Raw genomic sequence first — 19,074 nt, 5'->3', positions numbered from 1 at the left:
AAACAGTAAAACTGCTAAGGTTAGATTCAGCGCCTAAATTGCCAGCCTGACAGAGACAGGACAGAGAGTCAGTAACTCCATTAACACACAACTTTACTATTACATGGTGTCTTCTGGCTGAAGACAGATGGGTGGGAAATCTTGACTATAGCAATGTTTTATATTATCTGTTTATTGAAAAATACATATAAGCAACAGAGAAAAGGCAATGCAGAGTTGCAAAACTAAATAATAACAGCAAACCAATGTGCCAAATTACTATTTTGCTTGAATATTGAAATACCCCAACCATAACTACTTGCAATTGAAGAAATACATTTACATATTCCTCCTTATTATATGCTCCTTGGTGTTCAGGGAAGGCTTCAGAATAATAATGTAGCATTTAGGAACAAAAATACAGCCCACTAACCCAGCACTGGAGACCCAGATGGAGAAGATCTCCACAGCCACCATATATTTCCCCTTGGTGCTCAAGTAAGAGGGCACAAAGGACAACCAAACACTGCAAAACACCAGCATGCTGAAAGTGATGAACTTGGCTTCATTGAAACTGTCTGGCAACTTCCTGGCTAGGAAAGCCACAGTGAGGCTGACAAAAGCCAGCAATCCCAAGTATCCCAGAACAAAATAAAACATTGTGACTGACCCTTCATTACATTCTAGTATGATTTCTTCAACCAAAGAGTTCATGTTGAAATTTGGGAATGGAGGTGCAGTAGATAGCCATATACTACAAATTGTGACTTGTATGAGAGAACAGCCAAGAATAATAGAAATAGCCAATTTTCTCCCCACCCATTTCTTCATTGTGGATCCTGGCTTGGTTGCCATGAAAGCCAGAACCACAGTGATGGTTTTTGCCAGCAAACAAGAAACAGCTACTGAAAATATGATGCCAAAAGCAGTTTGACGTAAATAGCAGGTCACCCACTGAGGCTGGCCAATGAAGAGCAAAGCACAAAGAGGGCAGAGGAACAGGGAGATGAGGAGAAAGAATGATAGAGCTCGATTGTTGGCTTTGACAATGGGAGTGTTCTTGTACTTGATGAAAATTCCTAGTACCAAAACTGTGGTGAAAGAAGCAGCCAATATAAAAAAAACTAAAGTGGTGCCCAAAGGTTCTGAGAAAGAGAGGAAGTTCATGGACTTAGGGAGGCACTGGTCTCTGTTCTTGTTTGGAAATTCATCTTCTGGGCATTGGAAACAGTCATCCATATCTGAAAAACAGAACAAATTCTGTGTTTGTTCCTGTCTGTGCAGTTATATATTTCCAGATCTGCAACTTCTGTATGAAAGTGTACACAGAAATGTCTTATTTTCCTGAAGGCATCTATAGGGTTGATTAATAATTCCCCCTAAGTGTTTAACACCAGTTTACTTCTAAGGATATATCAGTACTGTAAGTGCTGCAATAAGATTTGCAGACGTCAAATCCTGCTCCAAGGGATTATGCAGGGAAGTGAATATCTCTTACTTCCTAAACAAAACGACTCTTATAACAAAAAAAAGTACAAATTGTACTTTGTACTTTTATAACTATTACTTTGCAATTTGGCCAGCTTAATCTACTCCTGCAGGTTGATGCCTCTGCAAATTCCAACCACTTTGGCCAGAAGGGGAGGGAGTTATAGTCATTTGTAAATTTCCCATTACAGTCATACCTCGGGTTGAGTATACGCTGTGGGTTGCGTATTTTCAGGATGTGTACTTCACAGACTCAGAAGTGTTTGCTTCCAGGTTCCGTCGCACGTGCATGCACAGAAGCATTCTTCACGCATGCGCAGAAGCGCTCTATCAGCGCTTCATGCATTCGCTAAAGCGCCGCTCAGGTTAAGTACTTTTTGGGGTGCGAACTGCACCCTGGAACGGATTGGATACTTAACCCGAGGTACCACTGTATAATCCAAGGGTGGAAACAAAAGTTCGCTAGCAGTTAAGTTAGATACCAAAGCTAAGTGTGCATAGAAAATATCTTGATGTGTAAACAAACATTCATGTATCTGAAAAATGATTTGCAATATTTACCACTAATAGAATATATTTTTCCCTAGCACTTACTGTATTGGATGGAAATGGGGAGGAATTTAAGAGACTATCAACAACACACGGTCGGTCTCAATATTGCATAGTATGTTCACCATTTTGTTTCTCTTACCCATCTGGTCGGAAATCTTTCCATCTGGACATAGAGCACAATCATAGCAACAAAATGGCTTCCCCTCTTTCTTTTTTCTGCTATAGCCTGGGTGGCAATTTTTATTACACTTGGCAAGGGGTAGTACCTGGCCATAAAAAGTAAAGGGAAAATTAATTCATGATATATTTGGTTAATAGCAGGGAAAAAGTTTTAAACAAAGTTGCTTCTCATGAGAAATAAGGTTTCCTTTGCACACTCCTTGGTGTTAAGTCCCTATATACTCAGTAGGGTCTATGTATATGTGACCAAAACAAGTTCCATCCCATTTGTGGCTTAATTTTTCATTTCTTTTTAAAAAGAAAATATTTTTTTAAAAAAATCTCTCTGGTTTTATGTACACAGACAAGTAAATGTGAGGTGGCATGAAGGACGACTTTTTCATTCTTTGACATTTTACAGCTTCTTGGAGGAGTTGGTAAGCCCATAGTGGCCACCTGCTAAATATGTCTTGTGAATCCCCCCACCCCCAAGGAAGCAACTGCACATTATAGAAATATGTTCACTGAGCCCAGCACATTTGAAATATTAATCAACCTTCATGAACAATTTTGGCAGAACCATTTTTTTCTTTTTTGCAACAGAAGAAGAAGAAGAAGAAGAAGAAGAAGAAGAAGAAGAAGAAGAAGAAGAAGAAGAAGAAGAAGAAGAAGAAGAAGAAGAAGAAGAAGAGTAGTAGTTTGGATTTGATAACCCGCTTTATCACTACCCGAAGGAGTCTCAAAGCGGCTAACATTCTCCTTTCCCTTCCTCCCCCACAACAGACACTCTGTGAGGTGGGTGGGGCTGAGAGACTTCAAAGAAGTGTGACTAGCCCAAGGTCACCCAGCAGCTGCATGTGGAGGAGCGGGAATGCGAACAAGGATCACCAGATTATGAGTCTACCTCTCTTAACCACTACACCACACCAGAACTGGGCATGAAAGACTCCAGTCACCTAAGAGTGCTACTGAAGAGTCATATGTAAATATGTTGAGCACAATAATCATATTTCTGTGCTCTTATTTCTGTGCTCCATTCTTTGCTTATACGTTTATTGCCACACCATTTTCGCCTTTTCCTTTCAGTGTGAAAACCAACACCTGCACCAGAACTTAGTCTGTTGAAACTATTAGCAAGGACTGAGCAATGTCCAAGGTCTGTTTAATATGACCCTATCAACTGAAAGCAGTCCTGCGGAAAGAGCACATTTTGAAGCAATTAAAGCTATTCACTTCTCTTCAAGGACAGCCACATGAATACTGTGTTATATCAAGGCAGCAACCTTCAAAAAACCTTATATAAAGCAACCTAATTTCCTTGTAATTGTTACAGCCACAGAGAACAAAACTTATCACTCTGATGGTTGATGCTTGTATGAAACTTTCAGACAACCCAGAATGCTGCTGACATGAATCACATTTCAGGGTGGAAAAGCTTCCTATGTAATTTTAATTTATTTTTTTCATAAAATCTATACACCGCTTGATTGAAAACAAAAACAAAAACAAAAAAACAAACCACACATCTCAAGACAGTTTACAGAAGGATTAGACAATAAAATTGAGGGGAAAATTGCAACCATAATTAAAGACATATGAAATTAAAATACTAATTTCAGTAACCCAGTTTCGAAGTAACCAATGCATGAGCTATTGTGGCAAGGCTTTTCCGATCCAGGATTGGCTGTAGCTGTTGAACCAGCTGTAGCTGGTAAAGGGGATTTCTAGCCACTGAGGCCACCTGAGCCTCCCGTGACAGAACTGGTTCCAGAAGCACCAGTAAAGGGTGGACTTTCTGCTTCAGGGGCAGTTTGAGCGTAGGCATCTGACCAATTTCTCAGACACGGGAGCTCTTCACCCACAGTGCCTCCATCTTGCCAACATTCATGCTCAGCTTGTTTGTCATCATCCATTTCACCACTGCATCCAGTCAATGGTTCAGGGACTGCACAGCCTCTCCTGATTCAGATGTTTTGGAGGAACAAAGCTGAGGGTCATCCCTATATTGATGGCATCTCGCCCTGAAACTCCAATGACTGCCCACAATGGCTTCATGTAGATATTAAATGGCACTGTAATATTTCCTCCTGCACCGATACATGGGCCCCACCTGATTAAGCATGTAATGCCATGTGATAACCTCATTAATAGTGAACTCTTGATTCAGAGCAGCCCATGGAGCCATCCTTCCCACCTTCAGTTTTGAAAAAGATTGGTTTGGGAAAGTAACCCAATTTATTATATCAAATCCAGATGCTAATTCACCATTTTCATTAAAAGACACCGTCTCTCCACCAGTGTTGTTAAATGAGATACTCCTTAGGAAATGGTGAAGCTAGAATGAATAGAGACAAAAATCCTTCCTTACATACCAGGTTACCATAACAATTAAAACAGATAATGATAATCACTAAATAATAATAAAGCTACCACTTAGCCTTAAACATTAGAATTCATAGTGTACCAAAGGTCAGGGTGAAAATGTGTGTTTTAAAATGGTACCTAAAATTAAACCAGGTTGGCATCAATCGCAGTGGTGGAGCTTCATGCTCCGCCACCGGGGGTGGAGATCAGGCGCTCTGCCCCCAGGGACGTGGCACACATTTTGGGGGTGGGGCACACGTTTTGGGGGCTGGGTGCATCGTGCGGGGCATGCATTTTGGGGTGGGGCGCACTGAGCGCAGGGGCGGGGCGCGTGTTTTGGGGGTGGGTTGGGCAGCCGCAATGGCGCCCTTGGGATCGTGCCACTCGGGGCGGCCCACCCTCACCGCCCCTATCTTCCTATGCCCCTGATCAGTCGTATTTGAGGGGATGGAAAGACACCCAAGATGTGTGGTGACATTTAAAGAAGATAAATGAATGAGTAAGTTAAGTTAATTTGGATATGCAGAAGATATTAAAAATAAATTTAAGGAACAGCAGAAAGAGGAGGAAGGAAGTCAAGTTTTAAAATGTCAGAATGATTGTACATCTGAAATATGAGTTGGATGAAAGCTAAGGCTGCAATACTGTAACCTCTACCTGAATGTAAATCCCATTTTTTTTAGATTGCCTATTATACCGCTTGGGCAACACAAAACGTTTTGGGCCTGCTGTATATCCCTTCTCCAGCAAACAATAAATGCTAGGTGGGGGAAGCATCCCTTCACTGTCATGGAAATCGGTGCCTCTTCCTCCCTGTAGGCCAGGGCAAAATCACACACACTGGAAGGTACTACCCTTGATCTGGAAAGCATATGGATGAGTGACTTGTTTGATATGTAGTCACATGTACAATGTTCCTAGAAAGAGAGTGGAAGAAGCCAGAGTGTGGGGAAACAAGTTCAGGGATAACACATGGAATATCTTAACTTGACCCACCCCCTGCTGTGTCTTCACATGAGAAAAGATATACAGGAATGGTGGGAGTGGATAATCAACATATTCAAGGAAAAGAAATGAAGTGTGTGGTGTGTAGGTTTACTCTGTAAACTGAGTGCCACCACACACTGGAAAAGCTATTGCAAAAGAACTGTTTTTCATGTAAAACATTACCTGCCAATGTTGCAGGTTTGTAGGATCCAATTTAGCTCCATCTGGCATTGCTCTGTGTTTTGAGCTGGATGAAATCATTTTCTGTAAACTATGTGCTATTGCATGGACAGCATTGTAAATGCTGTAACTCTGGCCTATCATGCCCATTTCAAAGAGAGTCCCAGGGAGGCTATCCAACCTCTCTTCACCAGAACAAACACTAGCACTTTCCTTGGCTGCTTTAGAATCAGGAAAGAAGCAGTTGAATGCCTGTTCCCAGAATATATGGAGAAAAATATCTTCTTTAGCTGAATTAGGATGTAGGGCCTGAAGGAATTCTTTAAACTCTGGCACTTCATTTGTGTGTATTGCAAAGGACAAGGCACCATCAAAGACTTGTATTTGAGAAGTCCTGCGCGTTGTATCTAACGTGAATTCCCACTGAGCTGTAAAGATCCACACTTTAAATATTGATGTCTCTGTAATACCTTTCACCATTGCATATAAATAAATTGTCCAGTTCAAAGATGGAATGGTGGGATTTTCTGCATTCACAACTAATACCTGAACTTCAGAGTTGGATAGATAACTTGCCTTTTTCAGGATGATGTCAAATGAGCTCAGTGTATCTATAGCATTAGATATAGCTGGTACTTTTCCATTGAGGGCTATACAGATCCCATGCTTCAAAAGCATTGGCATCAAAGTCTGCACAAATTTGTCTCCAGTATCATTCTCCGTTGTAAGGATCCCAACCCATGTCCACTGGAAATGCCCGAGAAGCTTGACAATCCCTGTGTACTGATATTCTTCATTGGGAACCATCCGGTACAATGAAGGCAGTTCACTTTTAGCATCTACCACTGGAGCAATTACACAATAGGCAATCTAAGGGGAAGGAAATGAAATTCAATTAAAGAAGTAGTTAATTCAATTGAAATATGTCTGCATTAATAATATAAATATGCAACGGTTTATTGTAATTATCTGCTAAGATAAAAAAGGAATGCTAACTAAATCTAAAAATGCTGGTGCATTTTAAAAATTGTAGATATTTAAAATAGTTTAATAACTATGAGCTTTGTTTTTCATAGTAATAACATCTGCAGTTCTTTTCTTCGCGCATGATAAAATTATTTCTGCTATTTTTCTGTGCACTTTTTCTTCATAATGAACTCATTCTACAGTTACATGCTAGTGTAATAGCTGGTTTCCACTAAGATATATGGAAGGTTAATTTAAACCCTGTCCAGTAGCCCCACTACTCATGCTGGCTGGGGCAAAATGCAGGAAAGAGGCAAATGACTGTTCCAGGCTATGCCAGCCTGGGTCTGGCATAGTGCTTTGTCCCAGATTAGCCATGTAGCCATCAACTGGCAGCAGTGACAGCTCAGGATTCCAGTGTGCCCTGGCTTGCTCAGCCTCACATCATGCTGTTTTGTGGCTTTCCATGGACTACCAGCAATGGTACTTCTGGTGACCCACACTTTCAGCAGGTTGATTGTATATGTATGTATGTATGTATGTATATATATATATATATATATATATATATATATATATATATATGTTGTTATAGTTGTTTAAAACTGTGCACCTCAGATGTGTTAATATGTTCTTAGACGTGTTGCTAATCTTGCAAATAAAATCACAATAAACTGCCTGCCTTACAAGCACATAGTGACAAGAACTGGACAATTTGAATTTTCCTGACCCTGGACTTCTTTCTTTCTTTGGGAACATCAGCCTCATATATATTGTATATTTATTTATTTATTACATTTATATGCCTCCCATTACCCCACAAGGCACACAAGGTAGCAAGCAACAAAGCAATAAAACAATGCAATTGAACGTAACACAAAACAAAAGAACAATTGAAAACATAGAAAAATATTTTAAAAACTTACATCTCTTGCTAGCTCACAAAAATCTTTCAAAAATAAATAAAAGAGAATAAAATTCTAAATGATATAAATGATTAAAAGTTGCATTGCCTGCCAGCTCACTCTACCTGTGGTATTTTGTGGATGCTTAAGAGAGTGGCCACGTAAAGGGAGATTTCAGAGTCAGGGCCTCCAATGACAGCTATCAGATTATTTTGTTTATCACATTTGAAGTTGGAAACAGTCTTTTCAGAGGCAGACAGAAGTTTCAGGGTGTTCTGATGAGTCATTCTTGCATTCAGGAAGCTGTCATAAATTTTGACTCCAAGGCTGACATTCGGAAAGAGTCTGGGGTTCTCATTCATCTCATTCACTGCAAATACCAAGGACAGGACATGCTGGTAGTACTTCGGAGTTGCCCTAAGGAAAGAATTACCTTAAACATAAGACAGATATTCAGCTCTTCATCAACCACCTGTTTCATAAGAATTATTTGACAGGGTGCCACTTGATACATGACCATTGCTGCAGTTGTTCTTAGGATTATATGAACTAGATTGTGCCTCAGAAAGAATGATGAATTGGAACACATAAATCCCACTGGAGTCAACAGGAAAAGCAATTCATGATTCAGTCATATCCCATTGTTTTTAAAGAGAACTTGGGACAGCTAGCTTAATCTGGATACAATCATATCCCTATCAAATGCATCCTTTAAATTTCATCTGACTGAATAGCATAATCATTCCACTGTGACCAGGTGGCCCGATAAAGAGACAGAAATACAAGCTGGTGTTGAACTAGGACCACATTTTTAAGTGTTTATTGTTTATTATTATTATTTATTATTTGTACCCCGCCCATCTGGCTGGGTTTCCCAGCCACTCTGGGCAGCTTCCAACAACAACAACAACAAAAAAGAATACATTAAAATGTCACATATTAAAAACTTCCCTTCTGATGTCTTCTGAATGTCAGGTAGTTATTTATCTCTTTGACATCTGATGGGAGGGCATTCCACAGGGTGGGTGCCACTACCGAGAAGGCCCTCTGCCTGGTTCCCTGTAGCTTTGCTTCTCGCAGTGAGGGAACTGCCAGAAGGCACTCGGCGCTGGACCTCAGTGTCCGGGCTGAACGATGGCGGAGGAGACGCTCCTTCAGGTTAAGACATGGAAAACCACCTTCAGAGGGAAATACTATCAGTGCAGTATTTCCACCCATGAAGCCTCTTCCTTCTGATCACTTGGGTGGGAAAGAACAACTCAGCCTGTTTTCAAAACTGACCTTCAGTGAAATGCAAGCATCAGTTATTTAGTTGAGCCCAGCAGAGGAAACAGTGGGAACTTTAATGCTCATATTCTGTCTAGTTTGTACATGGAACAGCAGTTATCCAGTTGTGAATCTTTGTTTATCTGTTAAATAAAGCTGCAGTTAAATAAACTGTTATTTGGCATCCTTATTCTGGAAAATTGGGGGGGGGGCTATATCTAGCTTACTTTTCTTCTTCGGCTTTCTTTTTAGTTGTTGCTGCAACACAAATAATGCAGAACTGTGGTTTTTAAACAAAGTTTTTAAGCAAAGTGCATAGCCACAATGCAGATAAAGACAATCTCATCTCGATCATATGATTACATATTTATAATTACATATTATTCATATTAAATTTATAATTACATATTATGTCATATTAAATCATATTGCTTAAGGAAACTCTTAACCTCCACAGTTGAAATGATTGGTTTTAAAAAGTGTTTTATCTTGGCCGAATTGACTCATCCTGATCCATAGACTCATCCTGATCCAGCAGATATAAAACTCTAGTGGCCCAGTCACTATTCTTGTTATATGCATATATGAATGTTTTAAAAAGGGAAATGTTAAATGAAAAATGAACACGAGGAATAAAAATGGGGAATGCAAAACACAATGGATATATAAAGCACATCAGGTAGAAGAAAAACCAGAATTTGCTTTTTTTAAGCCTACACAGAAGTCTAAACACATGTTCAGAAAAGGTAATCTGATAACTCTAGTACTTTCTGACCATGCCAATGTTCATAGGATTTATGTGCACCAATTATGACCGGTACTCATGCATGCATAGGATAAATATTATTTCTTACAAAAGTCCATCTACCAGCTTCGTTGTCGGGTGCTCACTGAATGATAGTTCATCAAAAATGCAGCCATACAGAGCTGTAATAGCTCCAATAGTGAGGTCCCCTATCTGACCATACTGGTATGGCAGCTGAAAGGGATCATTCATGGTACACATAACAGGGTCTGGCCTGCACTCTGTGTGAGGCAGTTGCAGCCACAATATGAGCAAGAGCAAAACATATGCCCCTGCCATCCCACACCACTTATTGATGCAGAATGTCCACTTGGATCTACAATCCACCATCAACTTGGTTTCAACAATGGCTCTGAATTATTTTGATAAAAGAGACCCCCCAAAATATCAGATTGAATGCTGCAACCCTGTTTTCCCACCATCCCACATCCCAGTACTAATTGTGACCAGGATACCTAAATAGCAATCAGTCTCTATTATTCATTGTTCTTCTGGTCTCAGAACATCCAACTGGGATTAAGCAAGATAGATTATTGACATCTAGTAATTTGTGATAATTGAAGGTTTGAAAGCCACCTCCCAACTGTATTGCACTGTGCACGTTAACACTTGCAGCAGAAAGAAATAATGTTTGCTATATCTCAGCATGAGGGACTCAGGTGGCGCTGTGGGTTAAACCACAGAGTCTGGGGCTTTCTGATCAGAAGGTCGGCGGTTCGAATCCCTGCAACGGGGTGAGCTCCCGTTGCTCGGTCCCAGCTCCTGCCCACCTAGCAGTTCGAAAGCACATCAAAGTGCAAGTAGATAAATAGGGACCGCTCCGGCGGGAAGGTAAACGGCGTTTCCGTGCGCTGCTCTGGATTGCTGGTGGCAATGTGCTAAAATATACGAATTTTGGAACAAAGTATATGAAAAATTAAAGATGTTTAAAAGTACATACGAAAAGAAACCTGAAATTGTCCTATTAAGGATGGTGCCAGAGAACTTCCCAGAAGACAGAAAAAATATACTTTTATATGTATGTGCAGCAGCTAGGCTTCTCATTGCACAAAATTGGAAGGGTGAGAAAATACCGATGATCCTTGAATGGTAGGAAAAACTGGTGGAATTCATGTATTTAGCCAAAATGACGGCAGCAATCAGAAGCATATCCAAGCAGAAATGTAAAGCCGAATGGAAATATGTTGAGGACTATTTGATTAAAGGAGGTATAAATATTGAATTGGTGATTTGCTTAAATTGAAACAGATACAGGGAAGTGTACAGAAAGAATGTAATTAACAGATTAAAAAAGCAAGTTAAGTTAAAATAAAAGAGGAAAACAATGCATAAACCATAGGGAGTCAAAATTTCTGTTTTTATATTCTGTTTTTATATTTCTTTTTTATGCTTGTTGTTTATTCTTTATATCATATTTGTTTTATGTTCTTTGTAATATTTTAATGTTATCAAATAAAGATGATTTCAAATTGAAGAAACATAAAATGTAAGCATGCCAGTAAATCAACTTTTCTTTCATGTTTCTTCTAAACACAAATACAGTGGTGCCTCAGTTTAAGTACACAATTGGTTCCGAATGTCTGTATTTAACCTGAAGTGTACTTAACCTGAAGCGAACTTGCCCTATTGAAAGTAATGGAAAGTGGATTAATCCATACCAGACAGGTAGATGGAGTACCCAACCTGAAGCGTACATAACCCAAGGTATGACTGTAATTGGTTCCAGAGGTCCGTACTTAACCTGAAGCGTACATAACCTGAAGTGAACTTTCCCATTGAAAGTAATGGAAAGTGGATTAATCCATACCAGACAGGTCCACGGAGTACTCAACCTGAAGATACTTAACCCGAAGTATGAGTGTAATTGGTTCTGGAAGTCCGTACTTAACCTGAAGCGAACTTTCCCATTGAAAGTAATGGAAAGTGGGTTCCAGACGGGTCTGCGGAGTACTTAAACTGAAAATGCTCAAACCGAGGCGTACTTAAACCGAGATATGACTGTGCAACTTAGCATCACTGTTAAGGTACCCAACAACAGTTCTTATTTTATGTTTATGAAACTAGCACTTCAATATACCTAGTACTGGATTTTTTCAAATGGGAGGAAACGGCTCGTTCCTGTAATATATTAACATATTGACCAGTAAACTTCTCATGACCATAAATAATTGATAGTACTCTTATTGGCCTTTTTATTGCTTCATCATTTTTCCACCTCCTGCTCTATAGCCTAGAGGAGAACTTCTTCACAAATGCTGACATAGCATTTTGCACAAATTACAGACAATAGTTTGCAACAGACAATGGCTAGTGAATCGAGTCAGGTTCGTAACCAATGGCAATTAACCACTATTCTAAACAGTAATCCACATTTTGTACACAACAAGATGTTTAAATCTGTTAATTCTGATATATTGTTTTACAAAAGCACTCAATGGAGAAGACTTGAAAAGTTGAAGACGTTAGTACATATATTTGCTTTGAATAAATTCTCAATTGAATAGCTTTGTATGCATAAATATCCAAACATTTCATTTCCTAAATATTCCTCCTTATTAGCTGGTCCTTTGTGTTCAAGGAAGGCCTCAAGATAATTATGTAGCATTTGGGGGCAAAGATGCAACCTAGTAACCCAGCACTAGAGGACAAAATGGAGAAGATCTCCACAGCCACCATGTATTTTCCTTTTGTGCTTAAATAAGAAGGAACAAAGGACAACCAAACACTGCAAAAGACCAACATGCTGAAAGTGATGAACTTGGCTTCATTGAAACTATCTGGCAACTTCCTGGCCTGAAAAGCCACAATGAAGCTGACAGTGGCCAGAAATCCCAAGTAGCCCAGAACACAATAGAACAGAGTCACAGACCCTTCATTGCATTCCAGTATGATTTCTTCTGTCAGAGAATGCATATCAAAATGTGGAAATGGAGGAGCAGTACATAACCAAACAGCACATATAATGGCTTGAATAGTGGAGCAGCCAAGAAGAAGCGAACTGGCCAATCTTCTCCCCACCCATTTTCTCATCCGGGATCCTGGCTTGGTGGCCATGAAAGCCAAAACCACAGTAATGGTTTTTGCTAAAATGCAGGAGACAGCCACTGAGAATATGATACCAAATGCTGTTTGTCTTAAGTAGCAGGTCACTAGGTTCGGTCGGCCAATGAATAGCAAGGAGCACAGGAAGCAAAGCAATAGAGAGATGAGAAGAGAGTAGGTGAGCTCCCGATTGTTGGCTTTGACGATTGGGGTGTCCTTGTTCTTAATGAAAATCGCCAGCACTGCAGCTGTGATTAGAGAAGAAAACAAAATAAAGAAGGCTAAAGTGGTCCCCAAGAGCTCCGTGAAAGAGAGAAAGTTAAGGATCTTAGGAAGGCAGTTATCTTTGTTCTTGTTTGGGAATTGACCTTCTGGGCATTGGAAACAGTTGTCCATATCTGAAAATGGGACAAAGTTTGTATCAATCGTTCAGTAAAGATGTCAAACTCTGCATAGAACTGGGTTATTAAATAAGAGTAGGTGGGAAATACTTTCTGAAAGTTTCTTCCTCTACATTGGTGCCATTGCTCTTTTGGTCTCAGAACATCCAGCTGGGATTAAGCAAGCTAGATCATTTCAGCATTCATCTTTGGCACACACATACATATAAACACACACTCTCTATCAGAGTAGACCTTCACTTATATAAAAAAATATTTTTGACATTTCTTAGGCAGGAGAATAACAAGACTCTGCAACCATACATGTGGAAGGTGTAGAAATCAATGTATAACTACACCAATGGTGTGAATACACTATGGATGAAGCACAAATCTCCGTCTTCCAGAGATTTCAACTACACCCATGATATGAATGGTCTGTATCAAGATGTACATCAAAAACACAGTTATTTGACTTGGAATAAGAGATACAAATCCCTTCTAGAAAAGCATGGCAATGGTGATGAAATTTGGCAGTATACCAAACACATTAACTGGACTTGATATAAAATGTTTATGGATCTATGTCCATAGCTGCCAAGTTTTCCCTTTTCTCGCGAGGAAGCCTATTCAGCATAAGGGAATTTCCCTTAAAAAAATGGAGAACTTGGCAGCTATGTCTATGTCAGAACTAGACAATTGTCAACCACGTTCTGTTTTAGGGAACTAGATTGACAGTAGAAAAGGGGGTTCAATGCTGCAATCCATATTCAGGTCACTATGTCTTCTACCATTCTGGTCTGAAATCTTTCCATCTGGACACGGAGTGCAATCATAGCAACAAAATGGCTCCCCCTCCTTCTTTTTTCTGCTGTAGCCTGGATGACAGTGATCATTACACCTGGCAAGCGGCAGCACCTATCCATTAAAAATGAAGAGAAATAAATTGATGTACCTTTACAAAAAGAAAGAAACACCCACACTCAATGCTGCTGTCGAGAACATTGGGCCCCATGGAAAATGAGATTTAAGTGATTCAAAAAGCATCAAATCCCACAATAATTTTGTACATTAATGCCAGATAGACAGAAAGGGAAAATATAGGGGGGGGAATGAAAAAAAATGAACAAGGCATCAACTTCAAAGTGTCATTTTCCTAATGAGCATATTTTTTCCTGTATTAAACTGCTGGTGCGATCTCCTGGCCATTCTTAGTTCTATGCTAGGAGTTCTCTTAGACACAACCAAGCATAATAAGAACAGAATTTGATATCAAAGATGTAAGCTGTAACGGAATGTAAGGAAATGCAAGGGAACCAGGCAGAGGGCCTTCTTGGTAGTAGCACCCGCCTTGTGGAACGCCCTCCCACCAAATGTCAAAAAGAAAAAAACAACTACCAGACTTTTTGAGGACACCTGAAGGCAGCCCTGTTTAGGGAAGCTTTTAATCTTTAAGAAATTAGTGTATTTTAATATTTCTGTTGGAAGCCGCCCAGAGTGGCTGGGGAGGCCAAGCCAGATGGGCGGGGTATAAATAATGAATTATTATTATTATTATTATTATTATTATTATTATTATTATTATTATTATTATTATTTGGTTGTTACTAGCATTTTACTGAAAAGTAAAACAAACAGCTCATGACAAAATCAGCAACTTCAAGAGCTGGCCGATGATGACCTTGAATCCATTTTTCTGAAAGCCACACATGTATAATCAATTTGTCAAAATAATACAGTAGGGCAGCAGTTTTAATTTACATTCTCTTGCGCCAACTTACATTTATTTATTCCAGTGTTTTAAAATTTGGATTGGCCTTTATACTTTTGAAATAATGAGGTGTTCATATATATGGGCAGTATATAACTGAATGAATAAGAAAGAAAATAATCATTTAGTCACTTGCTCTGCTCTATGATTTTGTCCCTCATATATGTTACTGAGAATAATAATAATATATCAGGATGAGAAGAATTATCAAGGCTCATTTGGGAACTCTTCCCTTTTAGCAACTTCTCTTATGTTTGTCATATACATATAAATAGATAAAAAGATAGACTGAGTCTCCTACTGAATGGAATCACCTGTCATGGTTCTTTATTGTGCCGCTTACTAATTTTAGTTTTATCTTATTTCTATATTTGGATCCTACCTGGTTAAATATTCTGTGCCATGTGATAGCCTCTTCATCCACTGTGAATTTCTGATCAGGTAAAGCCTGTGGATCCATCCCTCCTACTTTCACTTGTAAAAACGATTGGTTTGGGAAAAGTACCCAGTTTACAATATCAAATCCAGATACTAATTCACCATTCTCGTCAAAGGACACTCTGTCACCAGCACTGTTGTTAAAGGAGATACTTTGCAAGAAAGAGTGAAGCTAGAATGGGAAAAAAAATGCAAGCCAAAAAAATTAAAAAGAGGGACTTTCAGCGAGGCAAGATAGTGAGCGCCATAACCGCACTGAACCCCTAGGGAACGCCAGCACCAAACTGCTTGTCTGGTCCCCACACCACCATCACCATCACAACTATCAAAAGGGAGTCTGGGGAGCCCAAACTGATAATTGAAGAGGCAGCACAGAGCCTCACCCCCTCACCCCCTGACAATCTCGATCCCACTGGGACTCATAGCACCCCAACAAAGTTCCTGGATTGGATGCCTCCAACTTACCACTGCCAACATCACCATCACCACCACCACTGCCAAGGGAGAATGGCAGGAGGGGACCGGGAAAGTCAGGGAGGCTGTGAGAGAATGTGTGGCCTAGCCCAGGAGGTGTTATTGGGGTGCTATTTTTGTTTTGATTATATATATTGTGGTTTTTATGTTGATATTTTCTGTGAACCACCATGAGACCTCTGGGTAAAGGGTGGTATATAAATTCAAATAATAATAATAATAATAATAATAATAATAATAATAATAATAAGATGATGATGTGGGGGACCACATTCTTAAAAATCCAATACTGTTTTTTTGGAAGAATGGGAGTCAACTGCCTAACTTATCGTATGTGATAGTTGTATGCATTGTACTTTCATTTGCTTTTGGTTTTCCTCTTCCCCCTGTATTTTCAGTTTATTTTTCAATTTCTGTATTTATTCTTATTTGCTACACTCATCATTTTTACTGCATTTTGTATATGCTTATGTCAATAAATTTTCATAAAATAATAAAAGGTCAACTGTAATTTCCTTTTCATAAATGTAATAAGACTTTTCAATCCTCTCTCTAACCAGAGATTTCTCATTGTCCTGGCTTCCTTGCCTGCTGATGTGAATGGAGAGGAAATAGTGAGATAACTGCTTCTTTTTGCAAAATTCTTCAATTTGTGCAGAATTCATCACATCCAGCATATTTAAGCAGTAAAATATTATACTTAGCGACTCCAAATCATTACATGTAAAGTCATAAATATAGCAAAAAAGAAAGAAAGATACTTGTGTGGGACTATTATAAAAAGAAAAACCAATGCTCCAAATCTGTAGTAGGCCAATACTTGTTTTGCAACATTTTCATTGGCCTAATGAATATGTTGCCCAAATATGGATTATATAATTCAGTCATACCTCCTGTTGCGTCCACTGCGGGTTGCATTTTTTCATGATACGAACGCGGCGGACACGAGTGTTTACTTCCGGGTTTCACCACGCGCACATACACAGAAGCGTCCTGCGGGCTTCATGCATGCGCAGAAGCGCTCTATCGTCCCTTTGCATGCTTGGGTTATGGACATTTTGGGGTGCAAACAGCACCCCAGAATGGATTGGGTCCGCAACCCAAGGTACCACTGTATAATAATTATGTTTCTCTATAATAGGGTAGGAAAATTTGATTGTTCTAAATTAACCAACCAACAGTTTTTTCCTTTCTCTTTTAACTCTGGAATTATATACACCTTTTGTATTATTAACAAAAAATTACAAGAAGAAAAGAAGTCATGTGAGTGGGCAAAGTATTCAAGGAATACAGAACATTCTTAGCAGATATGTGCATAAAGCTTTTAAAGAAATTCACTTTGGATGAGGAACACTACCTGCCAAGGTTGTACTTTTACTGGACTCACTCTACCTCTGTTTGGCATGGCTCTGTGTTTCTGCCTGGCTGAGTGCATCTTATGTAAACTATGTCCTATGGCATGAACTGCATTGTAGATGCTGTAGCTTTGGCCGGTCATGCTCATTTCAAAAAGTGTTCCAGGGAGGCTCTCCAAATTCTCTTCACCACTACAGCCATTATTGTTTTCCATGCCATCCATAGAATCAGAATATGAGCACCTGAATGCACTTTCCCAGAAAAGCAAAATAAACCCATCTTCATTTTTTGATTTAGGGCGAAGGGTCTGCAGGAATTTTCTGAAGCCCCACACTTCATTTAAGTGTATTGCAAAAGTGAAGGCGCCATCAAAGACTTGCATATCTAAAGACATCAGTCGTGTGTCTGCTGAGAAATCCCATTGGGCTGTCATGACCCATACTTTCCCTATTGCTAATGGTGGGATATCCTCCACTACTGCATACGCATATATTTTATATAACAAAAAAGAGATAGTAATAGTTTCTGCATTTACAACCAACACTTGAACACTGGTGTTCGATAGATAATTAACTCCGTCCAAGATGGAATCAAAAGAAGTAAATGTCTCTACTGCTTGAGCGGTGGCTGGAATTTTCCCCTTGATGGCTATACAGATTCCATGTTTCAAAAGCATTGGAATCAAGGTCTGGATAAACTTGTCTCCATTATCATCGTCCATGGTGAGGATCCCAACCCACGTCCATTGAAAATGCAGAAGAAGCTGAGCTATCCCTGCATACTGATATTCTTCATTAGGCACCATCCGGTAGAATGAAGGGAGATGGGTTTTAACATCCGTCACTGGAGCGATTACACAATAGGCAATCTAAGTAAAAAGATTATGTTAATTTCAGTAAAATTCTAGGAACGTCTTTTTTCTTCAAGAGTTTATTGGGTGAGTGGGGGTGACAAAAGATACTCCTGAAAAGTCATAATGGAGAAAACCTATGTCTTCATACTATATAGCAGGGACATAGAGTGGCCTTACAAAGTGGCAAAATGGTTTCCACTTTTTACTTGTTTTTTATTTTATTTTATTTTACTTTTTTAAAAAAATCACTTTGCTTTGCAAAGTTCAAGCTTTTTTACTCTCCCACGAAATGCTATAAAGCTAAAGGTCACCTCTTCAGAGAACATGAAGGATGCTCTTTCTTTTCAGTGTTCTCTAATGACTGAATGCTTTTGTGGGGATCTAGGGAATGAGAGTGGTCTAAGGCAGGCATGCCAAACATGCAGCCCTCCAGATGTTTTGGACTACAATTCCCATCTTCCCCAACCACTGGTCCTGCTAGCTAGGGATCATGGGAGTTGTAGGCCAAAACATCTGGAGGGCCGCATGTTTGACATGCCTGGTCTAAGGGATAGAGGGGGTAGATCAGGCATCGGCAATGTTTTCCGGCCATGGGCCGGATCATTGCCACTGAAGCTGGTCCGTGGGCTGGACAAGCTCCGGACTTGCGCAGAAGCGATTTCCAGCTTCTGGGTATGGGCGGCGCAGCATCGGAAATCGCTTCTGCGATTTCAGGCGCTGTTTTTGGCATCTGCACTTGCAGTTTAGCAAGGCTCTGCCGGTTTAGCGCGGTGCGGGGACTTGCCGAGCGGGAGGCTTGGTGACCGGGCGGCTCGTGGGCTGGATAAACGGCCTCCGTGGGCCACATCCGGCCTATGGGCTGGAGGTTGCCAATGCCTGGGGTAGATGGAACTTTTGAGTGAGGAGAGAACCATTTGTCTAGTGTGTTATTCCTGTTCACATTTACATGTTGTAATTGTGCGTTTGCACTTTGCATAGGTACATTGTATGCACTTTATAAACAATCCCTGTCCAATTTTGGTTGGCTGCACTTTGGCGCTTTTTTATTTATTTCACAAAATTTATACATGTATTGATTTAAAAAAAATCTGAAACAAGCCTACTTTAAA

The 19,074-nt window shown here is 39.8% G+C and overlaps 2 protein-coding genes across 2 annotated transcripts; both read right to left on the bottom strand.

The window, feature by feature from the left end:
• Positions 1 to 318: 318 nt before the first annotated feature.
• On the bottom strand, positions 319 to 9,843 carry LOC118094747 (vomeronasal type-2 receptor 26-like). The gene is made up of 6 exons (XM_035135369.3): positions 9,701 to 9,843; positions 7,706 to 7,997; positions 5,713 to 6,579; positions 4,289 to 4,513; positions 2,159 to 2,285; positions 319 to 1,220 (listed from the first exon to the last, which is right to left on the bottom strand). Exons 1-6 carry the CDS (start codon positions 9,841 to 9,843, stop codon positions 319 to 321), a joined length of 2,556 nt encoding a protein of 851 aa, XP_034991260.3.
• A 2,346-nt stretch (positions 9,844 to 12,189) lies between these two features.
• On the bottom strand, positions 12,190 to 17,983 carry LOC118094746 (vomeronasal type-2 receptor 26-like). The gene is made up of 4 exons (XM_088654692.1): positions 17,114 to 17,983; positions 15,227 to 15,454; positions 13,865 to 13,991; positions 12,190 to 13,091 (listed from the first exon to the last, which is right to left on the bottom strand). The coding sequence occupies exons 1-4, from the start codon at positions 17,915 to 17,917 to the stop codon at positions 12,190 to 12,192; spliced, it is 2,061 nt and encodes a 686-aa protein (XP_088510818.1). The 5' UTR covers positions 17,918 to 17,983.
• Positions 17,984 to 19,074: the final 1,091 nt, after the last annotated feature.

This window comes from Zootoca vivipara, chromosome 12, assembly GCF_965207765.1.
Source record: "Zootoca vivipara chromosome 12, rZooViv2.hap1.1, whole genome shotgun sequence".
Classification (NCBI taxonomy): Eukaryota; Metazoa; Chordata; class Lepidosauria; order Squamata; family Lacertidae; genus Zootoca; species Zootoca vivipara.
Note: the sequence above shows the minus strand (reverse complement) of the source record. Positions and strands in the feature narration are given on the sequence as shown.

Excerpts from the sequence above, each read along its gene's own strand:
- LOC118094746 (XM_088654692.1), bottom strand. The coding sequence starts at position 17,917 with ATGGTGCCTAATGAAGAATATCAGTATGCAGGGATAGCTCAGCTTCTT. Across the intron at positions 15,455-17,113 it reads TAAAAGTACAACCTTGGCAG|CTTCACTCTTTCTTGCAAAG; the intron begins GTAGTGTTCCTC and ends TTCCCATTCTAG. Across the intron at positions 13,992-15,226 it reads GGCACAGAATATTTAACCAG|GTGCTGCCGCTTGCCAGGTG; the intron begins GTAGGATCCAAA and ends TTTAATGGATAG.
- LOC118094747 (XM_035135369.3), bottom strand. The coding sequence starts at position 9,843 with ATGAATGATCCCTTTCAGCTGCCATACCAGTATGGTCAGATAGGGGAC. Across the intron at positions 7,998-9,700 it reads AAGCTGGTAGATGGACTTTT|GGCAACTCCGAAGTACTACC; the intron begins GTAAGAAATAAT and ends TTCTTTCCTTAG. Across the intron at positions 4,514-5,712 it reads CAAACCTGCAACATTGGCAG|CTTCACCATTTCCTAAGGAG; the intron begins GTAATGTTTTAC and ends TATTCATTCTAG.